The 23,482-nt window shown below is 41.9% G+C and overlaps 1 protein-coding gene across 6 annotated transcripts; it reads right to left on the reverse strand.

Annotated features, from left to right (window-relative positions):
- Positions 1–894: 894 nt before the first annotated feature.
- Positions 895–22,541, reverse strand: ect2 (epithelial cell transforming 2). Of its 6 annotated transcripts, XM_029000718.1 has the most exons (26): positions 22,228–22,541; positions 21,636–21,782; positions 21,383–21,462; positions 19,633–19,728; positions 18,680–18,859; positions 17,893–17,982; positions 17,058–17,165; positions 15,992–16,065; positions 14,994–15,124; positions 14,501–14,616; positions 14,226–14,288; positions 13,912–14,134; positions 12,972–13,096; positions 9,887–10,006; positions 9,717–9,785; positions 9,511–9,621; positions 9,257–9,353; positions 8,917–8,998; positions 8,655–8,733; positions 7,898–8,017; positions 6,999–7,137; positions 5,659–5,813; positions 4,888–4,995; positions 3,958–4,098; positions 2,512–2,785; positions 1,519–1,600 (listed from the first exon to the last, which is right to left on the reverse strand). In XM_029000718.1, exons 2-25 carry the CDS (start codon positions 21,760–21,762, stop codon positions 2,519–2,521), a joined length of 2,901 nt encoding a protein of 966 aa, XP_028856551.1. In that variant the 5' UTR covers positions 21,763–21,782; positions 22,228–22,541; the 3' UTR covers positions 1,519–1,600; positions 2,512–2,518. The 6 variants fall into 6 exon arrangements, with proteins under 6 accessions (XP_028856553.1, XP_028856555.1, XP_028856554.1 ...); XM_029000720.1 differs by lacking the exon at positions 2,512–2,785 and having other exon boundaries at positions 895–1,600; XM_029000722.1 differs by lacking the exon at positions 2,512–2,785 and having other exon boundaries at positions 895–1,600; positions 4,881–4,995.
- Between the last annotated feature and the right edge of the window lie 941 nt (positions 22,542–23,482).

The raw sequence follows: 23,482 nt of genomic DNA on the forward strand, positions 1-23,482 counted from the left end.
TACAGTAGAAACAGTCATTGTGTGGTTGCGTGACTGAGGGAGAGGTTTAAATTATATAAAATATAATTATGTTTATAATTAAAACTGCAGAATTGATCACTTCATTGATAAAAGCACATTTTAAGTTGCTCTGGATAAAGGCGTCTGCCAAATGCCTTAAATGTAAATATAACTTGACGTCTTAAGCACATGGGTGGAGCAAGAGTGTTGTCACTACAGTTGAGTCTGTCTCTTTAATGCTGGTACTTTTCCTGAAAGAAACCTAAAAAAAAAAAATGTAGCTGCTCCTCTGGAGTGTTTCTGGTATATAAATGGTTGGCTCACCATTTCATGATGGCAGTGTTCTCTCTCAGTAGGACAGTGTAGGCTAATGCTCAGCCAAACCCAATTAGGAAAGTCTTGAAGTATATCATAACAATACAAATGTTGGACCTGTGGGTCAGGATACTTTCAGAAATCTTGTGGCGCTCATGTGCTGGAATATCGTTCATGTCCTCTCCCCCTTGCTCATGAGACATGAAAAATAGGGCCAATTTAAAAAGACCTATAAAATACTACTAATAAAAAAAAAATAAATAAAATAAAAAAAAAAACAGTTGTATCTAATACAGTAAATTATATAACTTAAATGAATTAAGGCTACAGATTGAATTATATTAAAAAGACTGTTGGTTTGATTCTTTTATTGAAAATCAAGCAAACTGGTGTCGGGGAAAAAAAACTCTTAAGTCACAATCTCAGTTGTGATTTCCAATGATTGATACTGAACAGTAATCTATCCTGGTAGCTCAGGAAAAGGTCTCTTAGATAAACAAAGATACAAAAGTGCCTTTAAATATAGCAAACACATAGTGAAGAAGAGAAAGAAAGAAGAAGAAAAAAAAAAAAGTCAGGACGGAAAGGAGGAGGGAAAAGACAGCATATTCGCACACTAAAAAGAAAACAAGAAAAATTCTTTACATAGAGTACATATGATTTCTCAGAATAAATACAGAAGACTGGGCTTTCTTTCACCTTCTTCAGATACAAGACATAAGAAAAAAACCTTTACCCACAACAGTAAAGTAAAATGAGTATTTAAAATATATGCAAATATAATACACGGTTTGGGTGTTAGTTGGCCAATACCCTAATTCGGATTACTGGAATTAAACAAATTGCTCTGTAGCTTTATAAAAGCTGGAAACTAAGGCAACTGAAACCAACAGGCTTGTTCCCAGACACGCAAATACTTTCATTTGTTAATCACTCAGTGAAACATTGCTATCAGTCTACAGAAAATGGATATAAAATGTCAGTTAAGTTAATACATTCTTACTCCAATGTTGGTGATTAGTGTGCACAAAACTGCTTTAATACAAAACAGAAAAATACATCCTTCATTTTGCCAAGCCAGACATTAATTGTCAGACCCTCTGCAGCTTTTAAAATGCTCAAAAAAAGAAAAGAAAAGAGGTGTACCATGGACCATTTATTTAAACAACTTTGCTGTTAAAATGAATCCCTTGCATCAAATGAGGTGGGTTGTTGATCGACTGAAGGTATGGTATTTCCTCTCAAACATGGATGGAAGGTTAACCATGGATGGTGAATGAACAACCTGTGTATGAAGAGGGAAAATAAAGTTTGATATTTATTAGAAAAGCTCATGTCTTAGTTCATTCAAGGTCAGCAATTGCCTTTAAAAAAAAACAAAAAAAAAACCACTTAATATTTCATACATTGTTAGGTCTTATGCCATTGCCCTCTCTAGGAATTTACATCAATATTTGTGCAAAACCTTAAATACTCCCCCAATATATAGAGAGTAAAAATTAATGAATTCACAAAGTTGTAATTATTGACTGAATTCTATTAAAATGATTTACATACACATTAACTACAGTTATCTTTAAGCATAGACCTAGTTGAGGACAAGCAAAACACACACACACACACACAGACACACAGAGCTAGTAAGAGAGTGATTATGATAGGAAGAAAGAGTTGTGAGGTGAGAGAGACCTCAGGACCACACAAGTATCTCGCAGCAGATCTGAGCAAAAACACTCTGCATGAAACACGTTGGTGAAAGCCCAATTCCCATGCAGGCTAACGGCGTTTATAGGTGCCACTGCAGTTTCATTGGATGGACCTGGATCAATGCAACTGGCAGGTGGGTAAATTCCAAGTGCGACTTTTGTTTAAAATCCAATGATAAATTGCCATTGCCGCATTGTTCTGCATCCAACGTGAAAAGCAGCTTTCGAAACCCAGATGCCTTTATATCGCGCAAATTAGAGAAGGATTTTTTTTATTGTATAAAGGGATGGTTGATTATATGGAAATACAGAAGAGAGTGAATTTGTTCAAGTGTTTATTTTAGAATGGAAGTAAAATGCACCCATGGGAGTTACGTGCTCGAGAAGCCAAATGAATCCCAGTTAATGACGGTGCCACCACTATATGCCCACTTCTGATCGAGTGAGAGAGGAAGAGGGTGAGTGAAGGACACAGAACTGCTTTGCTCACTTGGGGCCTACAGGAGAGTCTCCCTGCGGGGCGTGACCCTGCCAACTTGACAGGGGAGAGGCTGCCGACACAGTGCCGAGGGAGGAGCCAGATAGGCGGTGGGGGACTTAACGTTGGCCTGTGATTGGTCAGGGTGGCTAAGGGTGGTGTTCTCTGGGGTGCGCACACAAACGGGCACACATGGGCGCGGGGCATGGTCCATAGAGTTGGAGCGCTGCACCACTGCACTCTTTGTGGAGGCACAGAGGCTGAAAGTGGAGGCTGAGCGTGGCATCTAAAAAAAAAGAGAGAGATGGAAGGAGGACGAGAGAGAGAGAGAGACAGAGAGAACGAGCTAGATAAAGATGCAGTGAGGTTTTTACTGAGGTTACTCCACTCTTCCATTCTCAGAACCATCCACTTTGCTTAACAGAAAAGTTTCAAAAGCACTCCGTGTTCGGCCTTTGGTTTTTAAAATGTTTATTTTTATGTTATTATTCATCTCTCTCACTCGAATGGAAAAATAAAAATAAACAAATGGCAATTTTCTGCAGTGTTTCCAGAAACACAGAGTTTACCTGGGCAAGCAACCCAAGCAAAAATGAATGATAATAAATGTATATTTGTCACTTCTGTTTTTAAATATAAAAAACTCTATAATTTAACATCTGTAATGTGAATTTGAGCTGAACAGATGAGAAACTACGGTGTTTTGGATGCAGCACGTTACCCGAAAACCTGAGAAAATATTTCCACCGCTTGTATTGTTCTCTGTTTTAAATAATAATGGTTTTGCGAATAAGTTGGAAGTTCTAGCATTCTGACCACCATAATGCCTTGTAGAACAATGTCAACTCATCACTTGTTCTTACAAATTATTGACTTTACATACACAGACTCAGAGTGGAGATTCACATGGTTGAGGTAGAATCTATTTCAATTTTCAGAAAAGAACAATGTGTGGTTGAACAGGACAACATGAATGAGATATGGTTCATGAGGAATAACAAATTGCCATTAAAAGGTTCTGTAACTCCTTCTTGAATATTTTATACATCTACATAAATCTACATCATGCAAAGTACAAAACAATCTCCTCAAATTAATCTTAAAAAAAAGAGATTCAAATCTGGTGTACAATGCACAACGTCAGCATCCAGACATCGATTCATGTTAGGATGGTTAAAAGTAAGAGATGAGTAACTTGTAAAAGAAAACGTTCCTCACGTTCTACATATATTTCTTCTAAACCCCTGAACCACTACACAGTCATTTAACTGCACAGCAGAATTCAGAACTCAAGTACCTGTTGTTGGAAGAAAACAGTGTTTTCAACAGCACCGCGCACTGTTCAAGGTTAAATGCTTATCAGTGGCGATGGATGCCAAAGGAAGCAAGAGGGACGAGTGGTTGGATAAAAGAGCACAACTACACAGAGCAGACTGTCGGACAGAAAAGGGGACTTACAGCCAGAGTGGACGTGCTGGCCATGCGGCTCATGTGCTCATTGGCTGGGCCAGGGCTTCGTTCGTCGGGAGTGTTGCTGGCCATGAAGGCTCTCTGGATCACACGTTTGGGCGTCTTGGTGAAAGAAAATGCTCGGGTGACCTGGAATAAAGCATAGTAAAAGGTAGTTGCTGTAGTCATTCAAACTGAGGGTGCTTTCACACCTACCGGCTTTAGTGCACTTGAATCAAACTCAATTTCATTTCCTCATTTAGTCCGGTGTGAACACAGTAATATAAAACAGACACCCATGAAAAGGTGGTCTAGATTCGAATCGAAGTCTGCACACATACCAAACTAAAACAGGACCAAACCCTATCACATGATTTGATTACAGCGAGTTATGAGTAAATGTCAAATGCTACATTTCAAGATGTAAATGCGCAACATTTGCCTAAAGTGATAAATACATGTATTATACAATAAAACTGCCAAGGCAACAGCAAACTTGCGTAAATTTACTTCCATCATGTTCCTCCAATTTCACGCAAACACAGTCCACCACAGCAGATCTGCTTCCTGTATTTACTAGTGTTTTTCCCACCGCGACACACCTGCCAAATCAGCGGAGAGAAAGTCTCGCACCCTCAATGTGGGGCAGTAAGGACTAGAGAGTAAGGACTCCTAACTCAAGGGTTCAAAATCCCAAACCGGCAAGGTGCCACTGAGGTCCCCATGAGCAAGGTACCATCCCCCACTCACAGTTCACTAAGGGTGGTGGGTTAGGTGCAGAAGACACATTTTTTTGTGTGGAGTGCATCACAATGCTAATCCCTTTCAATTTAAATAACAGAAGCAGTTGATTCTGTGGTGTCCCATAATGCTTGTGTGTCTGCGCTACAAGGAATGAAGGACAGTCCTTCCCTCGGGATTTAATGTCTCACAAGGCACCTTCTTTGATGTCTTTTTGATGGCTCTGGATGCTCGGCTGAGGGTGCTGTCCATGTCTTTTGTGCTCACTTGGACTGAGTCGGGATCAGTGGACTGGATGAGATCCTCCTATTTAAAAACAGACAGAAATAAATAATTAATTGACTACAGAACTTGTTTTGCTTTGCCGTCAAAATGCAAAGTGCTGCTGTCCAGCTTCACAATATGATTGATATTCAAAAAGGGAGAAGACGAGGGGGAGAATTGCTTTAGGAGGTATAACAGGAGAAATTCTTTGGGGGAGAAAAAAAAAAAAAAAGTAAAGTAGCACATTGCCACCTTGTGGAGAATGTAAAAATTGCAGCAAGGGGTCTTCAATATGTTCATGTCTCTCGTGGGGGACCCATGCACTTGTTTTTAATTATGAAACGAAAATATATATATTGGCACATCCTGGCTCTGGATTTACTGGTAAAACGGCAAGAGGGACCTGTGCATCTGGGGTGGCCATCACTGTCTGGTGTGTAAAGTTCAAGTACAATTGTCCCTCTAATTACATTAATCTGTCTTCCAGGCTTAAGCACAGCAGACAATCTAATAGGATTAAAAAGACCAGAAAGGTCCTTCTGCACCACGTAATCTGTTGGTGTTTAAAAGATAATAAATAAATAAGTAAGTAAATATATAAATAAATAAATGTCCTTTATCGGCCTTGTTGAACCGGTAAAGAGGCACCGTGGGTGGGGGGAGCGGGTGAAAGGGTACGGCATGTTAGCGGGACGGGTGACTCACAGCGTCAGCCCTGCAGATGGTGTTGGCCACTTGCCGGCAGAGGGTCTTCAGCCAGACTGACTTGGGCGTGTCCTCAGCTGTCAGCTGGAAGCTGAACAACAGGTTCTCCTGCTCGGTGGGGAGGTGGACCACCAGCGCGAAGGCATTATGGCACTCTGTGTGAGGGGGAGATAGGAGAAATGAGCGCAACCACAAAGAGTAGAGGAAGTGGAGCTGATGCGCCTGATGGGGCTTCTGGGGTGGGAATCTGCAGGCTCTATGGCTGTTGATCTTGGAGCACCTCACTGAAAACACACAGAGCACTGCTGATCTGCCTCTGTGTGCATTGTTCTTTCTCTCTGCCATTATTTTATTAATGCATGCCTGGGTGACAAGTATTCACAGTCACCAAAGACATTTATCAGTTCTGTCACAGGAACTGATGGACAAAACAATAGCCTGGGATGACCACGTTTGGTATGTTACTTTATAATATTCAGCTACAAATGGCACAATTGTGTTTGGTGTCCATTTAAATCTTCATGATTCCGTGTCTTATTAAGAGGAATCTGTGTCTTTGGTCAGATTCAAGCTGGCCAGCACAGCGCCAAATGGAGCAGCTCAAACCAGCAACAGACTTGGGCTTTTGAAGAACCAGACTGCCTGTCTCTACAACTTCTGGCAAAACCTACCCAACATTCTTATGAGCTCAGTCAGCCTCCTGTTCATAAAAAAAACTAAAATTTAATATAGAAATGAAATTGGAGGGGGGGAAATGCTGTTCAATCAGTCATTTACACTGTATAAAGTGACATGTCTAAAACCCATTAGAGACCAAAACAAAGATCTAGGGACACCTGCATTAATCTTTCTCAGAGAGTTAATACACGAGAGGCAGTATAAAAGCTTATTCTAATATCTGTCCCCATCACAGGAATATGCAGGCAGACAGAAAGAGACAGGCTTAATGCACTGAAGAGCTACTTGCTCATTAAGCACATTCATTTCGTTAGAATCTGAAGTCAAACACAAATGAATTCCTGGAAGAACATATTGTCCATAAATGGCTTTCAGTATATATTTGGATGTGGGAGCTGTCGTTGCTAGGCAATAGAGAACTCCCCTCCTCCCTTTCATTGTTTTCTGAGAACATCTTTACATTTCTGGAGGTTTGTTGCACTGGCCGGGGACAATTAGGATTTCTAAACACAATAAAGCAGTTATTGATATGCAGGACAGATAACATTTAAGTGTCACAGATTTTTTTTTCATAAATTCTGATGTTTATGTGTCCTAAATATGGCGGTCGCTGTACCATCTGTGTATGAGCTGCATGAATGTAGGAGAAATAGTGGGCTCACCCTCTGTGTCCTGAAGGTCCAGCACCCGTCTGATTTGAGAAAGGGGCATGAGGGCAATATGCTTGAGTTGGGCAGGTGGCCGTGTCTGTCCCAGAGGGCTCCTAAAAGTACTGATGACCTTGTGCCGCTTCCGTGCAATCTGTGTAGTCGCAGAAACAAGCCAACGGAAAGAGAGACACACAAAAGGGAGAGAAATGGAGCTGAGAGACAAAGAGCACATCCACGTCCAATCATTACAACAACGAGTACCGAGCGCTCTTTAACCATGACTCATCTGTAACACCCTGCAAAAAGGGAAGCAATCCTGCTCATTATCCCCTCTCTAATGGCCAAGAACTAGGCTAAGAGCCACTGCTCTTTGGATGCAGGCATGTGGACGTAGGGGAGCAGTGGGAGAGGGACGAGGCGTAGAAAAGCATGGGGGCGTTAATCGATGAATTGGGGATTACAAGCACACTGTCCCCTGCGCTCATTACAGACCCTACCTAACACATTTCCAACAGAGCCAGCTGCTGTGCCCCATTGTAATTCAAGTGAAAAATACTTTTTTCTTGGAAAGAAATGTGGATAAATGATTGTTTAAAACATCCCTAATGCAGAAAGTAGAGCCTAATTTTGAGAGAAATGAAGTCAGGGGAGAGCAATTATGCCAAAATCCCAAAATTTCAGCCAACTGTAAAATTTGACACTTTGAATGAAGCATCAGCAGAGACAAAAATGGAAAGCAAAACTCAACACTCCTGTTTTCACATTAATAAAACAGTTAACATTGAAACATCAAAACATGGATGGAAGCCTGTCAGCAGGCCACCTTCTGTGCCTAGTCACCTGAAACTAGAACAAGATGCAAAACCGTTCTAAAAGCCCAGCTAATGCATGGTATTACACTGTAATGTTACCTCAAGGCAGTCGTTGAAGAGGAAGAGGGTGACGTGCTCTCCTCGATCACACGGCTTATCCCCCAGCGCAATGGTCTCCACTCTGTGCACCAGGCTCCGGTGAGACGATAATAAATTGGCCTGAAATCAGCAGAGCTGAAATCAGTGTTAACGCTCGCCACAGCCTTTGAACAGAGAACCAAGGCTTTGCTTATGAATAAATAAAACACAGGCTGCAGGAGATGGGGCCTTGATTATTCAATCAGAGGCACACTCCTTAATGGAGCGCACCATGTATTTATGGAGCTCTCAAACAACCTCTGTTTCGCACTCAATGGGTAATGGAGGGAGCCTGCTTTCTACTCAAATCAGTCCCCAAAACCTTATTACAAACACTATTTATGCGCTTAGAAGCCAGGCTTATCCATATTGAGATTCATGAGGTGCACTTAAGGTAGCAGATGTGTACTCATTCATTCGCCCTGATCAGTTCATAAAGGATTCAGGTGGAAAAAGGAGCCTTTATAAATCCTGTCCAACCAATACAATGAGGCAAAAAAAAAAAAAAAAAAAAAAGAGCTCTGACTGCAGCACCAACAAGCTGATTTGTAAGATGATGGTGTGAAATAAACAATGCTGCAGGTGCAGCCCAGGGAAATGAACTGAATCACATGGGTAACATAAACCTGAATACCTGAAATACAGATGACACAGATTGGAAGCTTATTCCAGTGCCACAGCCTGCCAAACACACTTGGGTTAAACACAAATAGCATACCGGACAGCCATCCACTTCATAAACAACATCGAAGATCTGCTTCTGGCCTTCTGTTTTCCTCTTGTCTTCATTGATGTGACTGGGAAAAAAAACATTTAAACTTCACACCATCATAGTTAAAATTAAGAGTTCTTAACTGTTCTTAAAATTAAATTAGTCATCACAGGTCTTCATTATATTTAAAGTGGACATATAAATTAAAGGATGTTTATTTTCCAGTTATAAACGTATTTGACATTTGAGGCAGCATTACTAGACTTACGTCATAACTTCCTTGAGTGACTCGATTGCTTTTTCTAAAGTGACTTTATCTGGGTTGTCCTCTGAAGTGTGCTTCTTTATGTCTGAAAAGAGATAAGAGCATTATATGTACATTACTTTACTCCCAAACCTATAATTACAGCACCAGGGCGCCAAAACTGCTGCAGAAAAAACACGTAACCAAATAACACATTGTAAGGAGAGAGCCGCGCTGCATAAACCGTTTGTTTTTCTCCCTCAGCCTGCAATCAGAGGGTCTAGACAGAAAGACTAATCTGTGCACCCCATCGAGAGCGGCTGCCGAACTAGGAACGGTAATTCTGAGGCATACAGTATTTTACCGTTGAGTAGGAGAGCCACGCTTGGCAGCCTCTGCACTGGACGAATCAGCAGCTCCACCAGGGTTTGCCGCCCGCATTCGGGCTTTGCTTGATTGATCTTTAAGGATGGGGGGTAAAGGAGTAGAGAAAGGAAAGAAAAAAACATTTGGTTAAAATACAAACACACACACACACACACACACACACACACAGACAAAACATCAACAAAAATCCCCACCTCCACATAGATAGATACCCAAAATTTCAAAACTTACCTTAAGAAAAGCATGAAATCGGGGTTTCTGCTTCTCACACCTAACAATAGTCTCCTTGCTCATCTCAAAAAAGTTGACAAAGGGCGGGTAAGCCTTGACCAGCTCTTTAGACTACAATAAAGCAGAGGCATAAGGTCATGGGCTATCCAGTAAAACTGCTACAAAGGGACAAGTCTAATTTGTAACAAGGCTCCAATCACACTCACATATTTCAGAATGATATCACCAACACTCTGATCCTCTGACCAGTTCATCACCAGCTCTTCCAGGTCAGCCTGTCAAATTAGGTCATCAATATTAAGCACTGCAGACACAGAGGCTGTTAAACAGCACTCTCTTCTCATTTGTTTGATGATGTGAAGGGATGCTGGCCAACCTTTATCCTTGTGTGCACTTCGTAGATGTCGGGAATGCTGCCAAATATGGTCTTAATCTCCTCTTGAGCCAGAATGGGCCCTCCCACCTGACCTTCCTTCTCTAGGGGGTGTTTGAAGAGCTGAAAGAAGAGATATTAAAAGGCGAGACTCAGGGGAGGAAGGTTTTCAACTGTTATATTAGCATGCATATCAACATGTAGGAGAAAGCAGTGCATGCCTAATCAAAGATGGATGGCCAATCTGTAATATTATAATAGACATTGTGATATATTATCATCTTATTTATGAATAATTAATTGTTTTAAGGCACATCATCTAACCCTATTATACAGTTAGAATCATAGGTTCATATCCAAGTCTGACTCCTCCCTTGTGGACAACACACGTCATTGAATAGCAGACGAACAAAACATTTCACAAAAGCTTAGGACACACATTGTTGTACACTCAGCTTTTAGTGATGTTAAAAATCAAAGGTCCATTAGAAAGACTCGTCTAGTCAGGATGACTTTACCCTTTTGGATTGTTGGATGTGACTGTGCCCTGGCAGAGTTACTGCAAATTGGGACACTGACCAAAACAGATGAAAGAAAGAAAAGGGTATGCTTTAGGTCGTACTGAATAGCATTCATTGAGGGACTAGAATTGAAAGTTTGTATGAATGACAGAAAGATCTAAAGCATACCATTAGCATAATATAATTGCAAAAAGAGAATTTTAGTGTGGCCAAACCATTTATGATATACACTCTTCAAAAAAATAAGAGAAAAAATAATGGGAACACTTAAACAACCTAATATAAGCCCAAGTCAATCACACTTCTGTGAAATCACGTAGGAAGCAACACTGACAATCAATTACACAATAAAGGTGTAGTTCTGCAGGTGTTGACCACTTCTCAGTTCCTATGCTTTCTGGCTGATGTTCTGGTCACTTTTGAATGCTGGTGGTGCTTTTACTCTAGTGGTAGCAGTCTACAACCCACGCAAGTGGCTCAGGTAGTGCAGCTCATCCAGATCCTCAGACCCCTTGTGAGACCATATACTGGTGTGGTTGGACCTGGGTTCCTCCTAATGCAAGACTATGCTAGACCTCATATAATTGGAGTGTGACCGCAGTTCCTGCGAGAAGGCAGCATTGATGCTATGGCATGACCCGCACATTCCCCAGACCTGAATCCAATTGAGCACAACAGGAACATAATGTCTCACACAATTCACCAACGATCAATAATTTTGTGGTCAGCTCATTTAACAGGTAAAGAACAAAGTATTTAATAAGAAAATTAAATTAATTCAGATCTAGGATGTCTTATTTTTGTGTTCCCTTTTATGTTTTTTGAGTAGTGTATTTATAAAATATAAGGAGTTTGGAACAGAATCTGATTATTTAAAAATTAAGCATGTCTCTCTTCATGTTTAATAATACACTCACGTAAGAAGTATGAATGGAGCAGTGTGCTGAACAAGTGAAAATTAAAAACCAGAATATTTGTCTTGAGCTGTTGCCAGCTAATAAACCAAGGTTGCACATTCTTAATCTAAGACAGATTGGAGCAAGGCCACCCTGATTGTAATTCAGTAATTACTAACATCAGCTAACTGAAATCTGGCCTTGAGAAATGTTCCCTGATGACTCCAAGCTCCTGTTTCAGCTGAACCACCAATTGCTTTCTATGGCTACAGAGTCACCAGAGTGCCCCATCATTGTTAATTGAATCCTTGAGTCCTATACTCAGGTCTGATTTTGCATACCCACCAATCCAGAACAGTAAACCTGTGGTAGACATAACCAGTAAAGATGGTAGACAGTAGGGCTATGACAGAAATAATCATCCAAAGATTAAGACTTTAAAGATCCCCCATTATGCTTTTATATAGGTCTTTTTGGTCCCCTAACAGTAGAGCTAAACTCTCTTTCTGAAATGCGGGTGTGGTGCAAAACTACACTCCCACAAGTTTTGGTGTGTAGCTTAAAATGAAAGTGTGAAGGAAAGAGGCAGGACGAGGAGGAGAGCGGTCTATAGAAGTTGAGGGGGCATCATCAATACCATTCACCAACCACAATGTTTAGTGCAAATAGGAAGTCGTGTCTGTGTTTTTCCAGAAAAAAAAAAAAGTGATAGTCTCGTGTGACTTAACAAAAAAAATTGTGCTCATTTTTATATCCAATCACAGAGCAACTGCAATTCAAGTTTTCGGTTGGTGGTATTTTCTCTGGGCGGACACAGTATGAGAAAGGGGATGTAACCTTTCCACTTATGACTATGTAGGTGGAGACATTCTAGAGCAGACCATCTGAGATGAACGGCAACGTACCACTGCAATACATTTCTAGCCACTGCATTAATGTTAAATAATCTGAGTGAAAGGGAAATTTGATCATGCCATTAAATATATTTCTCACTTTGCTGTAAATGCACATGCTCACATTGTCTCCCGTCCTGTCTTTGTTTATTGTACATAGTTAGTATTAGTACTTGTTTATTCTTACTTAATGTGAAAGCTCCAGCTTCCAAAAATTTCACACTAAGGAGAAATTAAATTTTAGACTTAAGAATTAGTTTGTTTTTTTTTTTACTTATATTTCAATGCAGTCAAAACAGGTATGGATAAACTGTTATGGAAATTTTCATCTCAATAGGAAATATCCAGTTCCCTAACAAACAAATTCTAACAATAAACTTAGATCAATAATAAAGATGACTGAGTTGCATTAATTAGTATAATGACTATATGAAGAATTGTCAACATGTGATTAATTGATGGCATGCTGTCAATGACCTAATCAATCCAATTCTATTATCCTTGAAAACAGAAAACACTTGAGGTTGACAGTGGGGTACCACCAACACCACTCCCCATGGGAAAGAGAATATAGCAGATACTGGCACAGGTGGCTGGGCAGGATCGGGGCGCGCTACCGACCGAGACGCCGCCACCGAAATCTAATTCATTTTCTCCCCCACTGGTCAGCACTGCTGGGACAGCATGATAAGGAAAGAGACAGGCTCTAAGCATTGCCTCTCTGTAAATGTGTGTGTGAGAAAGAGAGCACGAGAGATAGAGAGAGAGAGATGGTAACCTGGAGGACAGTGGCCAAGATGTCCACGTAGTTACTTTCCGTCTGATACAGCTCCTTGGACACCTGCCACCTGGCTGACTGCTTGGGGAGAGAGGGCGTGGAACTTTTCGAAGGCTTGGTCATCTCTGGAACGGATCGACAGACATGCAGAAGTGACTATAGAGATAGCAAAGGGTTTATGCCAACTTCACAGGTTTGGTTCGGTTTCACACGCGGCTCGATCCGCATTGTGCAGTTTGTGGGATCAGACAGCTCAACAGGATTCTCTACTCCAAGTACCGAGTATATTTCAACAGTGAAAAGAAAATACGCCAACCATCCTGAGCACCACTCTACAGAGATGACATAAGTGGCCAATTATGTTATATTCTGTAAAAATAAGTCTGTCACCAACAACGTTCTTCTGCTCTGCATTTTCTACAGTTTAACTGGCATTCTTTTATCTCTCACTCTCTCTCTCTCTCTCTCTCCACCTACGCTGAGAGGGCATCACCTGGGAGCTCTGGGGTAACCTGAAGGCTGGAGGTATGCTCCCAATCGTGCGGGGAGCAGAACAAGTGCTCCGTGTCAAGGGGATGCTGTGTGGGCCAAGGCACCTTCCGTTGGGTGCTGGAGTGCTGCTGTGCCCTCGTCCTACCGCTGGACTCCCTGTCACTCCTGCTGCTCCGCCTCTTCCTCGGCCTATGCCTGCCCTCTACACTGCATTCTGCAAGGGAGGACAACTCACTGCCATATTTGTTTTTATTCGATTTTTTCTTTCCACGCCTGAGTGTGATCACTTTCTACACCCCTAAGATCAAACAGAATAGAAAACGTGTTCCTGTCCTCAGTGAATTATTCACATCACTATCATCTGCGAATAATAAACAATGTAGAGCTCTACGGGTGATGCTGATACAACTGTGCTTCTGTCTTCAACACAACTGGGAGTCTCCCTCACCTCCCAAAGTTTTGCAGGACTCAGGAGTGTTGGAGATGTCCAGCAGGGAACCCATGGACAGCGAATGCTCTGCTGAGGGTCTCTTGCGAGGTGGGAAGGGGGAGATCTCAGTCTCTCTGGTGATCTGGGCCAGTGTGTCCCGCAGGCGTCGCCTCTTGCGGTTGCTATTGGGCGTGTTGAGGGAGAGCAGGGACACAGCCTTCTTCATGGCTGGACTCTCTGGCTATGAGTGACAGAGTTGACATAACTCACAAGCTTTCGTATGGTGGTGCGGATAAAGCTTAATGAGCAAAGAATTTGTAATTTTTTTTTACCTTCTGATAAGAGTACATTGTCTCTCCAGCCCTAGCATCCATCTGGATACTTCCCCAAAACCACTTGTAAAGAACAGAAGCAAAGAAAATTATAAGATTCAAAAAAATAATTGTAAGCAACCTGATATTTGTCACTGTACATTATCATAAGGCAGTAAAAGAATATTATTTTGGTGAAATACAGGAATCATTTTTAAGCCACACCCATCCAGAAAGTCAACAGATCCTGCAATGGAGCACTAGTGCCTCCACTGGAGAACCAAACAGGCACTTACCTCCTGCTTGACTACGTATAACCTCTTAGATGGTGTAAAGGGCAGCTCCTTAATGGAGTTCTCCTCCACCACCAAGTGGGTACACTTTTCATCTCCAACCTCCAAGTATCGCCCCCCTGAGAAAAAAGGTATGACAGCTGTCATCAGCAACTCAGTAGAAATCACAAGAAACAACAAAACTGACAAGTGGCTGTGGACAGCAGATGCTCCAAATGTGTCAAGTCTTTTTTTTTTTTTTTATCTTTGCAACTTTATTATGAATGGTGTCTAATCTCAGGGGATCTCAATCATATTCCTGTAGGACTGCAGCTGTAAGATACCTGTCCACCAGGTAAAGAGTTAGAATCACTGATCTGATGCATAACACAGTGCTTCCAGTCAGTCACATTATAAATATTTAATAGTCAATCATTCTGAGAGGTGAAGCTAAACAATATCAAATCATTTTCGCATCACAAAAGCTGCAGTACCCCAAAAAAAAAAACAGAAGTACCATGCTTTAGAGTCCGCTCCTCCATGTTGATTTTCTCCTCCTCGGAAAAGCCCAAGAAGCTCAGCACACAGTCTTGAAAAGGAGGGACTTTGAACTCGGTGCGGAATTCCTCATCTCCTGCGTGGAAATTGCTGAAAGGAGAAGCAATGCAGCCAGACACATGCAACATCGGGATTACAGACAAACTGGTGGGTTACAAAACCGAGTAAACAGAGCTGAAGCTCATGTGGCTGACCGGTCAATGAAATAAACAAAGGTGATTATCAACCCTGTCCTCGGGCCCCCAGTCAATATTTTGAAGGCAGAGGAGACATACTTAAAACGGAACGTTGGTAACACAGACTGGCTCGTACATTAACTGCTTGAGCAGGAGTGTAGGTCAGACACGAGTAGAAGTTAAGTGATGAGTTTACCACACTAATGTTCACCTTTGAGGCAGATAAGCATGTTTTATTCATCCTTAATACTGCTGCCGTTCAGACAGTTCCTTTGTCAAGTCTCTCCAAAAGGTGGCATTCTGGGCTGATTTCACAGCACCGTTTCAAAAACACGAAAAAGTGAAATTGGATTGGAACATATGTTGGTAGAATTTGTGTTAATTGTTGCGATTGATAGTGTTGAAGGGACTGTCCTGGATCATCAGTCTTTGCGGTTTATGGAGACGAAACATGGATGGCAAGACACCGTTATAATCTGAGATAATTACAATGCACACACATTCAAACACAACAGGACACATTCTGGGAAACTTCTGTACACGTCTCAGAATGACAACAGGCTCCTAAAACATCTGTGATGATGCAAATTCACAGATGTGTTCTGCTAGGCTGATGCTGTCACATACGAGGCATTCCTCCACCAACCCTGATTGCAATTTATTTTAGCTCCACAGCCTTTCTTCCGCTTCCACTTTGAAATCACATGCGGGTTTTCCTGACACGTTTCAGCGATAACAATGGCACTGGCCTGGAGTGGCATTTGGACTGCTGTGCACTCACATGTCATCCCTGAATTCCCAGGCCTTAAGGATCCAAGCGGGGGTGAGGATGGGTGTGCCCATACACACTGCCAGCTAATGAAAAAAGAACAAAAAGAAAGAGAAGTGAAAGGCCAAGAAAAAACACAATGTGAAGCAGGGGGAACAGAAACCCCACTAAGTCACACAGGGAGACTGTGCATCAATAAAGCATCTCACTATAAATTATGAGAACCACTGCGTTACATGATTTGGCAGAATTATTCATCACCTTTTTGAAGGCTGCAAAAGAGTAGAGCTTTAATCAAAATATTACTTAAAAGTCTCCATAAAAAAAGTTTCCATAATAGCTATTTTAGACCAGTGTTAAAATAGATGTAGCTAGTTCCTAGTGTCTTGCAACCAGCTGGTGCAGTCACTGTTAAACCAGTCAACTGGCAGTCAATTTACCTTTTAACTAAATGACTATTTTAACTTATAAATTCTCATCGACATCATAAATTAAATGGACAGAGTGATCATTTAACTGGATTCTAAATATTCTGATAACGATACGGTGGCTACATAAAAAAACAGACTGGTGTACTAATTGTGCTTCCTAATTGATCACAAGTTTAGCTCTAATATCAGTTAACACATTTGACAAGTGAATATGAAAAAAAAATTGACAGCAATCAACCAGCCACCCTTCCCAGGATTTACCCAGTCGAAAAAAAAATTGATAGAAGGCCAGAGTATTCTTAATTCTGAATTTTCAAAAAGAGAGGGGAAAAGATAAGAAAATGAAAGAAAAAAAAAAAAAAAAAAGACAAAAGAATGTGAGCTCAGCTTTAAAGAATCAACAGAGCGATACAAGTCTCTCATCTGTCAAAGCTCACAGGAAACAAATCCAACAGGAGAGCTGAGAGACTCTCCAGAGACTACTGTGCACGGATGAGCTGAGAGACAGGAGTGAAGCACAGTGAAAACCATTTGATCAGCTAACAGTTACCAGCACAGGCTGTCTGAGAACGGCTGACGCGACCTCCCCACATCAGCCTAATCGCTGTCAAAACCGGAGGAATGAGAACAGTGACTTCTGTACAAACCCTGTACTTCTCTCCATGAGTTGAATGAGCTATAAGGTGCGTGACTTTGGCACTGAAGTCCTTGCGGATGGTGCCGCCCATGTGATGAACCAGGTTGACGAGGTTAACCTACAACACACACACAGTGTTTACCAAAGGCAAGTTTAAAAAAAACTTCCACCTGTAATGGTCAACAATTAAAAACTTACTAATATTACAAATACTAGTCTAATAATAATGTTGCAGTGAGCATGGGGGATGTGCCATATGTAGTTATTAAAGATGTAGCATGTTGGGAGTGTTACAGTTGTCTGCCCATTTGGACTGCCTAATGAACAAGGGGTCTAAGCAAAAAAAAAAAAAAAAAAAAAAAAAGGAGGGCAACAGAAGATGAAGGGAGGAGAAAGGCTTGTGCTGAGCCTTGTGTTGGTGACATCATCCAGGGTCTGAGAGTGGTCATTCATCACTATGGAATCCTCCTATTTTAGACCTTAACAAATCACAAACTGAGAAATCAAAAAATTACTTAAATTACTTAGGGTGGTAGTATCCAAGTGGGTAACACACTCGCCGATGAACCAGAAGACCCGGGTTCAAATCCCACTAACTACCATTGTGTCCCTGAGCAAGACACTTAACCCAGAGTTACTCCAGGGGGGGACTGTCCCTGTAAGTACTGATTGTAAGTCGCTCTGGATAAGGGTGTCTGATAAATGATGCAAATGTAAATGCCATTTCTTGTTTTCAGCTGTTTGTTTCTGTACATACTGTACGTTACATTAATGAACATGCCTCATGCATTATGTCTGTTTTAGCTCATTTGACTGTCCAAAATATGAATCAGAGCTCAACTCACCACTTCATCTTTCTTGCGGAATCCAGTGAAACACAGTGACACGTTGAGCATCGTAGTTGAATACAGAGGACGGGAGGAGAACGGCAAAGGCTGTGGAAGCAGATCAGAGTAAATTGACATTTTAATTTCTATAAAGTGAAATATATACAAAATGTCCAATGTAAGAATGTGTTCCAATGAAATAATTCATGCTATAGTTGTGCCATGAAAAATTAACCATTTTGTATGACACCATTGCGAGAGAGTCCTGCTTCCTTTAATCCCTATACAATCTCTTTTCACGCAGCCACTTGACAGGTTGATTCATGTTTGGGAGTTGCTCGTCTCATTCTGAGTGTTATATAGCCTCATCTTTAAAGCGTTGGCGCCAGTGTCTGTCCTTGTTCACTTTTTAAAGTCATGATGTATTTCTCCATATATCTGTGTTAATCTCTGTGCAGAGACAGATGAGATTTGCAGTGAGCTGTGGCCAGTCGAGTGTTCATCTTCACAGTAATCTCCGGGAGCTGAGCAGGTGCTCTGCTCGTGACTCGGGTAACTACCAAGAATTTTAAGGCTACTAATAAAAAGCTGCATAGGAATGAGTTTAAACTTAAGACCCAACTTTTTTTTTTTTTAATGCATGAACACTTTTCTCTACTGCAGTCTCATAGGTACTTTAATGTAATGCACCCAAAAATACATTTGGGGGTAATGCCAGCGGGAGGAATGATGAGCTAGTTTCCTATGAAGACAAAGGTACCCTGGCAGAAGTGGTAAAGCGCCTTTTTTTTTTTTTTTTTTTTACCTCCTCCCTCGCAGCGCAGTGTAACACCACAGGAGGGCCCAGGATGCGCTTGTCGTTCTGGTAGAGGAAGTCGTAGTCAGGAGACTTGAAATTGCTCAGCACAAACACAGACTCAAATTCCGCGTTCTCCCCATCAAACTGTCTGACATCGTTGGTCTTTATGCACGGCATGTTGATGTCCTAAAAGGAGCAGAGAAAAGTGTAAAAGATAGCACCATTATAGCAGTGGGGTGATAATTCAGGTTTTTTTTTTTTAGTGAATGAATTTGACATCCTACAAGAATAACAGCATGCAGAGTTGCATAGTGTCAGCAGATTGAAATATGATGCGTGGGCTCCCGAGGTCAGCTAATGAACATTATGCAAAGCTGGATTTGAGCTTGTGTACATTGTGAAATTACATTAAGTGAAATGAATCTCACTTTAACTCACATTAAAACTATTCAACATAGACAGAGACATGTAGGAAAATCATTTTAAAGATTCATCACAATTCCTGATGCCTATGAATGTAAAAAAAATTACTTAAAAAAAGCTGTATGTTTATGTTCCAATTTTTTTTATTATTTAAAAAAAGTTGTCATAAAAAAAAGAATCATAAATTAACGGGAAAGTTCACACTTCACACTAATCTCACAGCTGGTGACTGAGACAGGAAGTGTGACTATATTACCTTCTTTGCCATTTCAATCATTACAATTAGTTGATTATGAATTAAACACAAATAATTAAATAATGTGCCCTTGTGCAATGATTCTGAAAGATCATTTTGATGTTATCTTTAGGAACAGACCCTCTGTTAGTTACTTTTAGTGATGACAACAGGTTACCTCATAATCTCATGGTGAGAACACAGGAAGTTTAGACCAGTCACCTTCGGATCACCCAACCCCATGCAGTTAAGTCCCAGACTGTGTGCAGTTCCGCATGCAATCCCAAATCCTGAGACATACCATATTGACTATAGATTTAATCAATTTCTCAGCCGCCTCAGTGCCCGGTTCACCTCCTTTAATCTTTACCACCGGGACTTCCATTATTTTGATGCCCTGCAAGAATGAAGTATTAGCATAAAACTGGCATACGGGCAAACCCGCTACACAAGGAAAAGGCAGAAACTTCAGACAAACGTCAAGCGCAATTCAGGGGGGGGAAGTGCTGCTAAATTAATAAAGTTCAAAGCAGCACAGGGCATTTCTACACCCACTTTGAGGTTATTCAGAAACTAGATGCTACGGTGATCAGGAGATCAAGATGTCGGCAGGACACGCCACTATTGCAGAACAGATAATGTAAAGTTGCCAGCAGGTCTGACAGACACCCCACGAGCAAACTCAGTTTGTTGCTGGGTTTACTGCAGGGTGACTTCAAAACACGAACTCAGAACCCAGAAACAACCACATCGGCCCCTCATCAACAGTCGGCCACTTGGTTCAGGGAAAGACCTGAAAAGCCCAAAGAATTCCTTAGGGGCCAGTGAGTGCAACTTCCAAGCAAAAAAAAATAAAAAAATTGGGAGGAAGAATTGGGAGGGTGGGGTGTCAGCTTTAGACACAATGGCGATGCACTGGAAATCAGGAAACATGGCTCTCAGCATTCTGTGAACATACTAAACCGACACAAGCGGCAAACACATCAAAATCCACTTATTTTCATGCAGAGAGGCTGTAACCCCCTTCCCAGAAGCAAAATAGGAAATGGTCACTATCTCCCTGAAAAGCCTTGCATTTACTTCTCTTATCTTAATGGGGGCTATAAAGCTTTCAGAGAAGAGTGAACTTCACTGCAACATATTCCTCATGGAGGCAGTGAAAAAGTTCATCTTGGTTTAAAACCTGAATATCTAAGGATAAGGCAAGGAATTCAAGAACAAGTTGGATTCTTTCGAAACACGCCACTAAAGTATATCAACATAATCTCTTTAAATATCACTCAGCCTTATCATTTATGCTTGCAACGTCATATGACGTTGCTGCTGCAGGAAATATGGAACTTGGGAATGGAGAGATCAGCTGTGGAACTATTTCATCACAGTAGCAGGGTGTATTTTTACTGTTGCACCTGCGGTATCATCACAGTGATAAACACAATGCTGTAAAGTGAGATATTGTCATTGTTGTATCAGTGTTTAGAACAGACTGTAGCCCACCAATCACGGGTGGGAACAAAAAAAATGTTGCAGCAGTATATTGCTATGCTTCAATTTATTATTTTTGCTGGATTTCAACTTTGAACCTGACAGACAGCACTGATGTTGGGAGGTATTGTGGGTGGTAGTAGCCTAGTGGGTAACACACTCGCCTATGAACCAGAAGACCCAGGTTCAAATCCCACTTACTACCATTGTGTCCCTGAGCAAGACACTTAACCCTAAATTGGGGGGGGGGACTGTCCCTGTAACTACTGATTGTAATTCGCTCTGGATAAGGGCGTCTGATAAATGCTGTAAATGATGTTGAAGCAATGCTGTTATATATGATCAAATTCTGCTTTGAAGGATATCATCTTCATCGGTTGTGTCACAAACTTGTCGTACAGAATGTGAGTATGAACAGTACTGAGGTTACAGAGACACCACGCCTAGCTCCAATCTCACATTACAGCACCTATATTTCGTCCATTATTAAATGCAACTGTAATTCAAAGCAGTTTGAAGTTAAATACATTTCATTGAGGAAGAAACACATTTTTGCACTTGTTCACCTGAAGAGCTTTCACAAGGTCTGCGTTGCCACCTGCTTCTCCCAGCAGAACCACTCTAGTCTCAACTTTAGGCAGCTCCTCTGAAAGAAAGAACACCGAAAGCAAGGTCACTTGCACAGAAAAGAGCAAAGCAATCTGAACAGGGCTGACCTCCAGCCGTTTGACGGACACAAGGGGACGGCGCTCTGCCACACTGAAGAGGGCAGTTAATATCAGAGCGACCGGAAGACGGGCAGACTTCATCTACTCTCACCATACTCCGACGCCAAGTCCGGAAAGGCATGTTCCTTGGAGGTTTCTGCCAGTCTGGAGTCGTATACAGAGGAGTCCACCAGGAAGCTCGGGGCGGTCCCTGAAGTAACCGCACTGCAGTCAGCCATGGCAGCGTGGCGACACGGTCCTGTCCCACGTATCAAAATTTAGACGTGCACGACACGATAGACAGGCAAACAGAGCGAAAAGGACGAAACACATTTTCAAAAAAAGACTGCTGAAGACTGGCCCATTGTTAATGGTCTGAATCACACCACATCTGCAGTCTGAGAGGTGTTTCAGGAAAATATATAAATAAGTCTCATATGTCAACTCTTGGAAAGTGACAAGTCAAGTAAATCCTTACACAAAGCCTTTACTCCGATTGTATGTGTTTTTTTTACATTGCAATACAATAGTCATTTTTTTGTCTAAAGGTAATGTGACTTAGTAATGTGACTTCTGATTTGCTGTTGTCATTAATTGTCATTAAAAATGAAAACAACAACGTTTGCTATATTTTGTTAGTATTTTTCATATCAAAAATGCATACACAAACTGTTTGCGGAACTAGCAAAAAAAATAACTCTCACCTGTTGTGAATCTGAACTTTATGTTATCAAGTGCTGGCCTCGCAAAAAAAATAAAAATAATAAAAATAATAGTTTCTGATGAACTGGCTGGTCGACCAGCTATCCTAGCCTAGCCTAGCTCAGCAGCTAGCCTGGTGACAGACGACCTGGACTAAAGTTACAGGTTGTTAACACGCGTCACGAACGTAACACGGGTGCGGAGGTGGAACGACCAGAACACCTACGGCTCCATTTACGCTGACTAAAGGCTCCGAGATGCGAAAAAGCGTTGTCTAAACGTAATCCTGAAGTCCATGTTTGCGTCGCGTATCCACCTTCCGTGCGAATTCAAAATGTGAGACATTCAGAGCGGCCGCGCGGCGATTGGCCGGCGCGCGAGTGCGTGGCGGACGTCGCCTCTGATTGGCTGCCGGATTCAAACGGCAACGCGCCCAGGAGAGACTCGGGAACGCGCCCAGGAGAGACTCGGGAACGCGCCCAGAAGAGACTCGGGAACGCGCCCTTCGCGGCGAGACTCTCTTCTCCGCCTCGATGTTGTTCGGTGCTCACGTCCTATACTACCACATTTGCAGCATTTGGCAGACGCGCTTTTTCAGAGCGACTTGCAAGCTGCGTGCTGGTTATATAATAGACCAATGCGTAGATATTTGAATTCTACTATTTTACTCTAAATCGAGATGGTGGTGTTCCTTGAAAGTCATATTGTAGAACGATGACAGCTCTTTGTCTGTGCTACTGTCATGTAACTCTCATGGACGCATGATGAATTTCTCCCAGGCATCGTGGGCCTCGCTTCTGTGTCTTCAGAGGGCCTCTGAAAACCTGCACTGAGCCTGAAGGACAAAGTGCTGAGTGTCGCTCTGTTTTTGTGTGTGTGTGAGTTTGTAGAGCTGGTGCTTGTGCATGCCTGTCACATATTCCTGGCTCTTTGTGCCAGCTCTGCTTCCTCCTACCTCCCCTCCCTTGAAAAGCGCTCTCAGAAGAACAAAGCGCAGTGGAGCCTGCCTCGCTGCCCCCTTCTCGCTCTGTCATCCCTGCGAAGGCTCACCTCACCAATTCCTCCACAGCGCCTGATTGGCCGTTATGGACTTAATGTTTGTGCAGAACCCTTCCTACTGGGGTTCACCACTTCGGCCCACGCTGCCAGTTTCAGGAAATGCTGGGATTTAGAAGGAGCCACCGGACTGGGCTGTGGAAAAGTAATTGGTGCCTTTGCTGGAAATTGCACTGTCAGTGAAAACAAATGTGGCCTAAA

The sequence above is a fragment of the Denticeps clupeoides genome, chromosome 13 (assembly GCF_900700375.1).
Source record: "Denticeps clupeoides chromosome 13, fDenClu1.1, whole genome shotgun sequence".
NCBI lineage: Eukaryota > Metazoa > Chordata > Actinopteri > Clupeiformes > Denticipitidae > Denticeps > Denticeps clupeoides.

Coding starts and splice junctions, on each gene's coding strand:
- ect2 (XM_029000718.1), bottom strand. CDS start 21,762: ATGGCTGACTGCAGTGCGGTTACTTCAGGGACCGCCCCGAGCTTCCTG. Junction 17,166..17,892: donor TCCGCAAGAAAGATGAAGTG/GTGAGTTGAGCT, acceptor TGTGTGTTGTAG/GTTAACCTCGTCAACCTGGT. Junction 14,289..14,500: donor TATACGTAGTCAAGCAGGAG/GTAAGTGCCTGT, acceptor GTTCTTTACAAG/TGGTTTTGGGGAAGTATCCA.